Below are 12,712 nucleotides of genomic sequence, written 5' to 3'. Positions count from 1 at the left end.
GCCCCGTGAAATCATATTCTTAAGGAAGAAACAAAGTTTAAGAGATAGCAAGATCAGACAATAACATCATGTTTTTTCCCCTAAATTAAAGGAAATAGTCCTTGGTCTTTGAGCTCCACGGTTGTTTCTCTGGATACAGATGATATTCTCCATTGCAGACAGCCCCAAATTGTCCCTGCTTGTTGCATTGGCTATGACTTTTAAGAATATTGGTGCTGTGGAGCTTCAAAGTGGTGTCATGTATAGATTGCCCTAGAATCAGGATGACCTGAATTCAAATCTAGTCACATGCTTACTAGCTGTGTGACTGTGGGCAAGTCACTTAACCCTAATCCCCCACCCCAAGATAAATAAATAAATAAATGAAATAGGGAATCTTGAAGAATATAAGTGGCAGGAGAAATATTTAGAATAATAGGAAATTATTTTCAAATTGCTAACTTCCTGTTTCTTTTTTATCTCTGCTTTTTTTTAAGGACCTAAAGAGGAAGAAGAGAAGCCTTCAGCTTCAGTTGTGCTCTCCCCAGAACAGACTGCTGTTATTCAGGAGATGGTAAATCAGGATGCACTTCCCAAATTAATAATCCCTCCTCCTGTCTCTGAGCCTCAAACACTGCCAGAAGGGACACCTGAAGTAGTACATTGTGGATCAGATGACTTAGAGGAGGAAGAGGAAGAGGATGATGAGGAGGAGGAAGAGGAGGAAGGGGAAGAAGATGCTACTATACCAAATGAAAGTTCTGAGAGAGAGCCAGAAATAGAGTGTGAAGAAAAACAAGGGACATCAGAAGAACCAAGAAATGCAAATGATGAAAACATAGACGGTTCTCTTGAAGCAATGCCAGTTGTCAAGATTCCTAAAACAAAGGGAGATTCCAATGGTGATGTATTTGAAACATTCATGTTTCCTTGCCAGCATTGTGAAAGGAAGTTTACAACCAAACAAGGACTTGAACGTCATATGCATATCCATATATCCACTGTCAATCATGCTTTCAAATGCAGGTACTGTGGCAAAGCTTTTGGTACCCAAATTAACAGGAGAAGGCATGAGAGGCGTCATGAAGCCGGGCCAAAAAGGAAACCAATCTTAACACTACAGCATCCTGATGACCTTGTAGATGGCCCAGTTTTGGGAGATGATATAAGTCTTAAAGATGAATCAAATGCTTCCAGTGTTTTGCAAGATTGCATGATTTTGGATTCAGAGAGAGTCTCCCAAGAAATTGCAGTTTCTTCTGTGGCAGAAGAGAATGGAGACCTCAAAGAACTACATCCCTGCAAATACTGTAAAAAGGTTTTTGGAACACATACAAACATGCGGAGGCATCAACGCAGGGTTCATGAACGTCATCTAATTCCTAAAGGAGTAAGGAGAAAAGGATTCTTACTTGAAGAACCACAACTTCCAGCAGAGCCGACTCAGCCGACCCAGAATGTATATATAGCCAGCACAGAGCTAGAAGAAGAAGGAGAATCAGATGATGTCTACATTATGGATATTTCCAGCAATATTTCTGAGAATTTAAATTATTATATTGATGGGAAGATTCAGTCTAATAGCAGTACTAGTAATTGTGATGTGATTGAAATGGAGTCTAATTCTGCAGACTTGTATGGCCTAAATTGTTTGCTTACTCCTGTTACAGTCGAAATTACTCAGAGTATAAAGACTTCCCAAGTGCATGTAGCAGAGGATCCTCCCAAGGACTCCTCTGGTAGCACAAATAGTGATTCAAAGAAGCGGAGAACCACTAGTCCACCTTTTTTACCTAAAATAAAGGCAGAAACTGATTCGGAACCTATAACACCATCCTGTTCCTTAAGCTTACCTCTCAGTGTATCCGCATCAGAGACTACTTATCACAAAGAGAAAAGTGTCTTTTTATCTTCAAAACTCAAACAACTTCTACAAACACAAGAGAGTAACACGCTAACAACAGTTATACCTACAGCAGACATCCCTAAATTAGGTTCATCAGTATCATCGTCTTCTATTTTGCCTGTGTCATCGAGTAGGTTTAAGCGAAGAACCAGCTCTCCTCCTAGTTCTCCACAGCATAGTCCTTCTCTTCGAGATATTGGAAAACAGAGTGAGAGCAAAGCAGTGTGGAGTGATCCAGCTGTTAGTTCTAAAATACCCAAATTAGAAAGCCACAGCAGTTCACCTTCCTGGAGTTTATCTGGGAGGGAAGAGACAACAGACACTGTGAGCCCTTCATGCTTTGATGATTACAAAATGTCTAAAGATTGGGCAGCTAGTACCACTTTTGGTAATGTTTGCAACCAGCAGCCCCTGGATTTATCCAGTGGTGTAAAGCAAAAGACTGAGCTTACAGGAAAGGCTCAGGTCCCTTGGGAATCTGTATTAGATCTTAGTTTGAATAAGAAATCCTGTGGTGACATGGATGTCAAGGAATACAAAGAGAACAACTCAGTGCAGCCTACCTGTAGCAGCATAAAAAAGAAAAAGCCAACAACCTGCATGTTACAGAAGGTTCTTCTCAATGAATACAATGGCATAGATTTAGCCTTGGAAAAGGCTCCAGATGAAAATAGAAGCCCAAGTCCTTGCAAATCACTAGATCCCCAGCCAGAACCTGATCTTGACCCAGATTCTAGTTTATCTGCCCCAGTTGCGCATTCCTCTCCTTGCACTTCTCCATCACCTCTACCACAGACTTCTATATCTTCTGGCCAGTTGCCTCCTCTCCTGATCCCAACAAATCCTTCTTCTCCTCCACCCTGCCCCCCTGTCTTAACTGTTGCTACACCTCCTCCGCCTCTCCTTCCTACTCTTCCTTTACCACTTCCAGCTCCATCTTCCAGTGTTTCTCCTCCTTCATGTCCCTCACCACTTTCTAATACCACTACACAGTCACCACTTCCCATTCTTTCACCTACAGTGTCTCCATCAGCATCTCCTGTTCCATCTGTTGAGCCTCTAAACTCTGCAGCTTCTCCTGGGCCACCTATACTTTCTTCTTCCTCTTCCTCCTCCTCCTCCTCCTCCTCCTCTTCCTCCTCCTCCTCCTCCTCTTCCTCCTCCTCCTCCTCCACCTCCTCCTCCTCCTCCTCCCCCTCCTCTTCCTCTTCTTCTTCCTCATCATCATCTTCCTCCTCCTCTGCTTCTTCTTCTTCATTCTCATCTTCTTCTTCTTCCTCTTCCCCATCACCACCACCCCTCTCAGTGGTTTCATCTGTTGTTTCATCTGGTGATAACTTGGAAACACCTCTCCCTATATCTTTCAAACAAGAAGACACAGAGAATGAGGATCAGAAACCAAGTGATGATCCACAGACATCAGGTGAACAGGATATTGTTCAGGAAACATTCAGTAAAAATTTTATATGTAATGTTTGTGAATCACCCTTTCTTTCTATTAAAGATCTAACTAAACATTTAACTATTCATGCTGAAGAATGGCCCTTCAAATGTGAATTCTGTGTGCAACTGTTTAGGGACAAGACAGGCTTGTCGGAACATCGTTTTTTGCTTCATGGAGTAGGAAATATATTTGTTTGTTCAGTCTGTAAAAAAGAGTTTGCCTTTTTGTGCAATTTACAGCAGCATCAGCGAGATCTCCATCCAGATAGGGAATGTACACATCATGAATTTGAAAGTGGCACTCTTAGACCCCAGAATTTTACAGACCCCACTAAGGCTAACATTGACCATGTTCATAGTCTACCAGAGCATCCTTTAGAAGCTTCTAAAGAGGAGGAAGAAGAAGAGGTTAATGATTCTTCAGAAGAGCTTTATACTACCATAAAAATTATGGCTTCTGGAGTAAAGTCGAAAGATCCAGATGTTCGACTGGGCCTCAATCAGCACTACCCAAGCTTTAAACCACCCCCATTTCAATATCATCATCGAAACCCTATGGGCATTGGGGTTACAGCCACAAATTTCACCACTCACAATATCCCACAGACCTTTACTACTGCCATCCGCTGCACCAAATGTGGGAAAGGTGTTGACAACATGCCTGAATTGCACAAGCATATCTTGGCATGTGCTTCAGCTAGTGACAAAAAGAGATACACACCCAAGAAAAATCCAGTACCACTAAAACAGACTGTACAACCCAAAAATGGTGTGGTGGTTATAGATAACTCTGGGAAAAATGCTTTTAGACGGATGGGGCAACCCAAAAGATTAAATTTTAGTGTTGAACTCAGCAAAATGTCCTCTAACAAGCTCAAACTAAGTGCACTGAAGAAGAAAAATCAGTTAGTCCATAAAGCAATCCTGCAAAAAAATAAATCTGCCAAGCAAAAAGCAGACTTAAAAAATGATTCAGATTCTCATTCCCACATTTGCCCCTACTGTGATCGTGAATTCACTTATATTGGAAGCCTGAATAAACACGCAGCTTACAGTTGTCCTAAAAAGCCAATTTCTCCTTCCACCAAAAGAAGTGCTTCTCATTCATCTAAAAAAGGTGGGATCTCCTCACCTGCAAGTAGTGAGAAAGGTAGCAACCAACGAAGACGGACAGCTGATGCTGAGATTAAAATGCAGAGCACGCAGACCCACTTGGGCAAGACCAGAGCACGGAGCTCAGGACCCACTGCAAATCCATTGCCCTCTCCATCCTTTAGAGCGAAGCAGAAGGTAAAATTTGTACCTTCAGTGAAGTCCAAAAAATCAAGCTCTTCTTCTCTAAGGAACTCCAGTCCTGTAAGAATGACCAAAATGTCTCATGTGGAAGGGAAGAAATCAAAAGCAGTAGCTAAGAACCATTCTGCTCATCTCTCCAGCAAAGCATCCCGGAACCTGCATGTGAGGGTACAGAAAAGCAAAGCTGTTTTACAAAGCAAGCCTACTTTAGCAAGCAAGAAAAAATCAGACAGGTTCAGCATCAAATCTAGAGAAAGGAGTGGAGGGCCCATCACTCGAAGCTTGCAGCTGGCAGCCTCTGCCGACCTCACTGAAAGCAAGAAGGAAGAGAGCAGTACAAAGCCAGAGCTCAAGGACTTCAGGTAAGCCACTCTTTTAGTGGAGGGAGTAGCTCCCATTTCTGTTAATATCTTTGAATTGTGTAAATTGAGCACTGAAAGACAATTATTGCAAAATTTCAAGGAGAATATTGGTGCTTCGGGTGTTTGAATGACCAAGTTTTAATATTTCATCCCTGAGGATTTATAGAAAATAGCTGGTTATAAGTAGAGTTCAAAATCCAGGAAAAATACTATCAGTGCACCAAGAGAAAACATGAAACTGAGTGAAAATGTCCTTCATCATTTGTAACTTAACAGTTGTTTTTGCTTGTAAATAATTTAAACGTGATTCCTGAAATGCTGGCTGTTGTCATTCATCAGAGTATTCTTATTTGAAGTATTTACCATATTGGTAAAATGTCAAAATTTTCCTTTGAATATACTGCACATTTTCACTGCATTTCTGTAACAAGAGAATGATAAACAAATACCTCCTTTCAAGATGGGAGGCAAGATAAGTAAGTGTAAGATAAACTGTAAGAACTTAGAATGGGGCAGCAACACAGGAACCCTGAGAACTTTTCAAGCCCTTTTTTTTTAAATACATTAGACAGGATCCTTGTTTCCCTCCCTCTAAAATTGGAATGTCTAAACTGATTTTAGTACCACAGTTTTATATTCTATGGTAAAGAATTTTGATGAAAACCAAAATGATTATAGTACTTAATTTTGCCACACCAGCTTCCTCTGCTTTATGATCTTAATCAAATGGGAGGAAAAAAATCTGGAATTGACAAACACATTTTTTGAATTCCTGTATAAAAAACAGTTCCAAGAGAGATCATTCATTCATACTCAGTACAGTGATATCCAAACTTTTGCAAAATGCTTTTTAAGTTTTCCCTTTTAAAATGGTGATGTCTAACCTGTGGCTCTAGAATTTCATTTTAGCTGCATATTTGTTCTTACTCTCTGGGACAAAAATTTCTTTGGAGAGTATTAAGTAAATTAAGGTAAATGAATGACTGGAATGTTAAAAAAAAAGTGCCCTTATGTGTCATTGTATATTTGTTCAAAGTATTTGTGACCTTGGTATCATGACTAGCAATAAGGAAGAATCATTAGAAGGGAGATTATTTAAATAGTTAACTTCAACAGTTAAATCCTATTTATGAATGTGCTCATTGTTTCTTCATTGTAAATATTAAACTACATTTGTTCTTGAGCCATGACCAAATGTATGTGTATTATATGAATATCATATTTCTATACATATAATCTTGTAAATCCACAGAAATAATACGTTTTATCAGTAATCAAAGCTGTTAAAGAACTACAAAAGTGCACATTGAGAGGATGCATCTTTATTGAGGTTATTGAAGCCACCTCTTTAGGAGGTTTGTTGGCCTACTTCTGTTGTATATTCTATTCTGCATATATTCATGGTTGAGAACAGGAACAGGCACCACAGGCTCATGAATTTGTTAAGAATTCAAGGACTCCCATGTAATGAATTCTTTAAAATACTTCTAGTATGTACCTTACATAGCCCTTTGGGGAATGAATTTTTTTAAAGGGAATTGCTTTTGTGCTGCATCCTATTTATTTAATATTGAGTGTAGAGTTGATCTGAACAAGCAAACTAAAAAAAAAGTGTGTTTGAATGATAGTGGCAACAGTATTAATAAAGAAAAGAATATTTTATAGTTCAAAAGGTCCTATCACAAGAATGCATTCTCCTATTGCTCTGAATTTTATTTTCATTAATTGACTGAGGGAATATTATGTTGTTGTTAGATTAAAATTTGGTATGCAAAAAGACTTGAAACATTTAAATAATGAAATTAAAATACTAGATATAGTTTTCCACTTAACAGGTATGAAATCATTTTCTCTTTCAGAGTCATTTACATAATTATGTCTCCTGACTGCAAAATGAGTGAATCCTAAAACAGTCTCATTCTCAATTTTGGGGGCTTACCATGTAGCCGACCATAAAAGTTGTGATGTGTTCTCAGATAAACAAAATGTTTACAAGAAAATGGAGAACTGATTTGTTGAAAGAGTGCTTCTTGGGCAGAGATTGCTTTTTTCTAAGCTCTGTCTGCTGAATAGCAACTCTAAATAGTGGTTTCCTGAGTCAGTTTTCTTAAAGTATGGCCAGCTGCTTTTGTTTCTATAGCCCAGATAAATATTTGTTTGAATTGAATTGGAAAACTGAAAGAATTTTCCGCTTTAAAAACAAACAAAAATTATCTTTATTTTCAAGTAATTTTCAGCTTCCAAAGTTCTTTCTAATGAAAAATTTGAATAGATGAAAGGCAATCATAGTATAGCATAAAGTTGCCATTATTTAAATTTTTTGATATATTCATTTTGCTTGTCCAAGATTCATACTCCAGACACCATCACAAAACAGCATATACCTTTTTGCCTGTTTGTTTTAAGGTATAGTAACCAGAGATTTTGTATTATTTTTACATTTGCTTTTCAGTTTAAGGACAAGTTTATAGTGATGTGTCCTCCAACAAGACCCACCCCCCTTCCCATATACATTTTTTTCAGTCTTTTTTGTTTGAAGCTGACCATTTTAATTAGTCATACATACTTTTCTTGCTCAGCATCATGAGTGGTTCAACAGAATCTGCTTGTTACTTAACATTGTTACCCAGTGTGCAAACCAATAGACTAATCAGAGTGTGGAGGAAAGAAAATTGACTAAGGAAATTTCTTAGCACAAAGGACTAAAGGCCAGTCTTTGGCTTCCCCTCTACCTATCACAATTTTGGTTTATTATAATAAGCTCTTTGGTTTAATGACATTTCCAAAGCTAAGTGTTTGGACCTTTCTTTGGCATCTTAAGTATTCAGTTTGGCAGCCCAAGGTTAATATCTGTTGCATCTAGGAGAGAGTCAAACAAAGGCTCATAGGGAAAGAAGTTAATTTTCCATCTTCACCTTCTTGTCTACATTCCAGTAAAGATACTCTTTAAAAAGAAATAAATAAGTCTGGGCACAGTTTAGAATAACTTTCATATTCCTTTGTGCATAGACTTGCACAAAGTGCAAGTTGATTGCTTAATTAATAGATCTTGTACCTGAAGAGAATTAAACTTTAGGTTTCCAATTAATATTAATTTAATGCAAAGAAAGAGATTTTTCCATGAAAGTCATCTGATATAACAAGCAATTCTTTGCTGCTTCTTTTAGTTTGTCTTCTTTTGGTCAAAAGTTTTAACTCCCAAGTAATCTTTGGGCTCATTTACATCACTGTCTTAATATGGTTTGTCTTATAATCTCACCTTTTTCTTTTTAAGCATGTTCAGTTCATTTACAAGTTATATTATTTTGTCATTTATCTTCAGTTTTCTTATTTTCTAGGAACCTCCTGTAAAAACAAAATAAAACAAATCTTAATTGACAAAGTAAAGCTATTGCATGCTCCACTTAGGATAAGCACTACGACATTGGATGTGAAATCCACCAAGCTTTCAAGACCGGTTGAAGCTGACTCAAAAAATCTTACCCCAACCTTGATTGCCTGCAGGCTTTGTGCTCATGGTATTAGTGTCAGGCATGTGTTTCTTCCCTGGCGCCTGATGCATGCTGGGCTCAGGATGATTCAGATGCAAAGAGAGGGGTACTGTAAAAATGGGCTGAGGTGAACTGAATCTGTCATCACTGGACTGACAACTCCGATTTTAGTGGTGCCCTGCTCTTGGTGAATGGCACAAAGAAAGATGATCTGAATTTATTCTTGCAAAGCAAGTTCCCTGTTTTATTCATATCTTCTTTTAGATTCAGGGATGACAAATTCTTATGCACTCATTTTAAAGTATTTTGGTCACATTGTTTTGATGCCTTCTTTTAAATGAATTGGTAGAGGGAAAGGAATTCAAATTGTCAGGATTCTCCCTACCCCGTTTCTTTTCTTCTTTCTTTTTCTTTTCTTATCAAGTGTGGATTGCCAGCATAATTTTGAGGAAACCAGGTTGGATTTGGACTCTTTTATGCATTTCCTAATTTCCTGTTTATGTATCCAAATGGAAATTATCCTCTACAGATTATTACCTGGCACTAATTTATAACTATAATATTATTGGATGCTGTGTAGCATTTTATTAATGCACAGGATAAAAGAAAGCAGGTCTGTATAAATGTATGCCTCTACACATAAATATTAAATGAGTTTACTGTACCAGGTCTTACACTTCACTCTTATTGAGATTAAAAGTAACAAATTGGTCTCCTTAAGTATGACATTACTGTTGGGAAATATTTTACCATGCATTTCTGTGCCCTTATCAAAAGGGTTATTGACTGAGTTGGTGGAAATGGCTAGTTTCATTCATATACCCTATTTGTTTTTGACTTTTAAAAGTAATCTACCTCTTAAAATTTGTAGTTTAATACTTGTTTGGTGAATTTGTGCCACTTTAACTCTTTCACTATCATTCCCATTTTGTTACATTTCTGTTATGGGGACTTTATGTTGAAATATTGTATAAAGCATTTGTAGCAGTTTAAAAAATAAAATATTTAAAATTATTTAAATTGTTTTGGACACTTCAATTGTATTATATGTGATTTACATTTTACATTAATTTTTGTTTTATTTTGAGTTGTTAATCTGGAGAGTGTTCCTGTATTTGAAGTTTGCTGTTAGTTACATTACTGTTTCTTGTTGAAGAGCGATCTAAAGACTATTCTAATACAAACATTAAAATTTACAATTTGTTGTACAAATTGCTTTTAACCAATGTACCATTGAGAGAATTCTTAAGTACAGTTAGAAGACTAAAGAGTAGTGTTTTTGCTATCCCTCCTACCCCACAGCATGAAATAAAATTTGTGAATCTGTCAGATTGATGAAAAGATCTTTTTATGCTGTTGCAAACATTTAATGACCAGCTAGATGGGCTCTGATGATGCATTTTATATAATTGTAACCAATAAAGTAAACTTTCTAAACACTTGTGAAAGGCTTTCATTTTGTACAGATATCCATACTGCTTCCCCCCACCCAAAAAAAAAAATCAAAGTATGTGAGAGAGAACTTTTGAAAGCCTGTGTTGTTCAGTAAGAGCAGTGCAATAAAACGAACCAAAAAAAAAAGTCATAGTCTGTTGTCTCTCTGGGGCATTGAGCTAGAGTTGTATTAATTGAGACACTGCACCAAATAGTGACTGCAGTATAATAGGACTGGTGCTAATGAGGACTTTGTGAGCTATGAATGTCTGCAAGAGCAAAGTGAATTTCATATACATGGCGCTTGTTTTAAATATGATTGTTTTGTTTTTGCTGACATAATTTTACCTTTAAAAAAGTTGATTTAGTAATTTTAAATTATATAAAGCCCATGCCATGAAACAAGGAACAGTTATAACATGTTAGATATTTCAAATGACTGTAGCTATATCTGCTTTAAAAGCTCATCACTACTCAGGCAGAAAGGGAAATTAAATTAAAATAATGCCACAACCATTCTGTGCTGTATGGCCAGGTTTCTGCCTAGTGGAGATGATACATAGTATTCACAGTTTACCTGTTTCCATATACAAGTGACATACTATGTACTCTTTCATCTGCTTGACTGCCCATTCCATAGAACTGGCTAATTAATATCCATTACAGTTCATGTGATTAACTTCTATGATCCTTGATATGCTTTCAGTACATTACATACCTCTGGATTTGACTAATTGTTGGGGGACAAATGTTTTTCCTTTGATCATTTGGAGTTACCTTGCCCACTATGAGATTGCCCTGGAATACTATTTAGTGTCTATAGATTCCACACATTCATGATGATGACAGAGTAGTGTATATCAGGAGAATCTTCTCCTTATTTGCTTTAAGCCCATCTCCACATTGACCGTACCTGGTTTTTCTAATATGTAAGACGTGCTTTACCTGGAGCCAAAGTGGCTAGTGTATTTTGCCAGCGCATCCCACTGGGCTCAGTTTTAGCTCCATTGAAGTTAAACATTTCACTGGAATTCTCTTTAAGTTCCTGGAACCAATTCTTTGCTGTAATAGACACTGAGAAAGGGAAAGCACTAGCAAGAACTGAGATAAATGGGTACCCTTTTTTGACAATAAGACTCATTACCCCAGGGTGGCTAGTTTGAATCTTTTTAGGCTTAAAAATCTGAAGGATTAAAAACTATTCATGGAAGGAGCTTGTTTCTGTTGCTATTTTAAAGTATCAATTTGTGCTTCTTATTTGAATGTTAAAAATTAGCTTTCAAGCAAAATGATCTATGGATTCAATCAAATGTTGCTTGGTTGTTGTTTTTTTCCAAAACAGTGGTTAATTTTTTTTTAATCTACATTTGATGGTTTTGATTTTGTAACTTTAAAAAAAAAAGAACAGGTGAAGGTTTTAAACCTTTAGAAGGATGATATTTGAAGCATAGTGAAAGAATATTGAACTTGGAACTGAGAGGCTGGGATTTGAATATCACTTCTGACTTTTTCCTAGCTGTGTGACCTAGGATAAGTAACTCAGCCTTAGTCCTTTGACATGTAAAATAGGGATGATATCTGAATAGTACCTACCTCACAGGGTTGTTGTGAGGAACAAATGAGTTAATGTATGTAAAATGTTTTGCAAACTTTAAAGCACTATTAAAATGCCAGTTATTAATAATAAATTGTAGATGTCATACGTGCATTAAAATTTTTTTTACTAAAATAACATATTTAATGACTTTGATATTTTGTTCACTGTATCTAAATTTCATTCCACTGTATATGGAACCTTTTTACAGAGGTTTATGTATCTAAATCAGAGTACAAACTCAAAGATGGACCACATTGAAGGTGGAATAGGAACTGTAGGGAAGCCAGAAAGCAGAATAACTTAGATTTGGACAGGAAACAAGAGGATGAAATGAGTATTTAAAGGTGATGCTGTTAATAGAAAGTAGTTTCCTTTTCCCTCTTAAACCATCTTTATCCAGTCAGATTGTCAATAGGCATCTACTTAAAGTTAGATACATTTGACTCCCATGCGTGCCAGTTCCCCTCTACAAAAGATCAACCCTGACTCTGGGTTGTCTTGAATGGAATAGAAAAACTAGGTCCCACATAGCTTTGAGTCAGATGACCTCTCATCCTTAGTACAAGAAGTATTTAATCAGTTCTTTCTCAAGGTAGCAGATTTTGAGAGATGGGACCTCATTGACCATGTAGTCCTGCCCATATGTGAAAAGAATCACTATTCTAACATGCCTCATGAATGGCCCTCAGCCCCCATCTCTTTTAAGCTCTACTTTTGAATAACTAACTGTTAGAATTGTATGGTTTTTTTTTCTTCCTGACAAAGAACCTACATTCTCCACTCCTATAACTCTCAACCATTGCTTTTGGTTCTGACCTCTCTGCAGAGGGCCAAACAGAAGTCTAAACTATTCCATTTGACAACCCTTCAAAAAGTTTTAAGGACATTCTGTCTCTTCTAAGTCCTCTCCCTGGGTAAGGATATCCAGTCCCTTTAACAGATTGTTATGTCATGTCATGAACTTAAGGACCTTTATGCTCTTCACATTATCAATGCCCTTCTTAAGCTATGGTGCCTGGCACCAAACAGTGCTCCAATGAAGTTTGAGGAAAGGGCAGAGTACAGTGGAGCTATCTGCTCTCTTCCTTGAAGCTAATTGTAGCCCTTATTATTGCAAACTTAGAATTGCATTATTGTTTTGTTTTGCTCTTTTCCCCTTTATATTGCTAACTCACATTGAGCTTGCAGGACATAAAAGCTCACT

At 37.2% G+C, this 12,712-nt stretch overlaps 1 protein-coding gene across 7 annotated transcripts in view; it reads left to right on the top strand.

Moving 5' to 3' along the window:
- Positions 1–11,643, top strand: part of PRDM2 (PR/SET domain 2) — a 138,737-nt gene extending 127,094 nt beyond the window's left edge. For all 7 annotated transcript variants that reach the window (XM_074218393.1, XM_074218395.1, XM_074218392.1 and 4 more), the window contains 2 exons: positions 477–4,986; positions 8,325–11,643. In XM_074218393.1, the coding sequence (XP_074074494.1) occupies positions 477–4,986; positions 8,325–8,337 (4,523 nt within the window). In that variant the 3' untranslated portion in view covers positions 8,338–11,643. The remainder of the gene's footprint in view (positions 1–476; positions 4,987–8,324) is intronic.
- Positions 11,644–12,712: the final 1,069 nt, after the last annotated feature.

The sequence above is a fragment of the Macrotis lagotis genome, chromosome 1 (assembly GCF_037893015.1).
Source record: "Macrotis lagotis isolate mMagLag1 chromosome 1, bilby.v1.9.chrom.fasta, whole genome shotgun sequence".
Taxonomy (NCBI): domain Eukaryota; kingdom Metazoa; phylum Chordata; class Mammalia; order Peramelemorphia; family Peramelidae; genus Macrotis; species Macrotis lagotis.
Note: the sequence above shows the minus strand (reverse complement) of the source record. Positions and strands in the feature narration are given on the sequence as shown.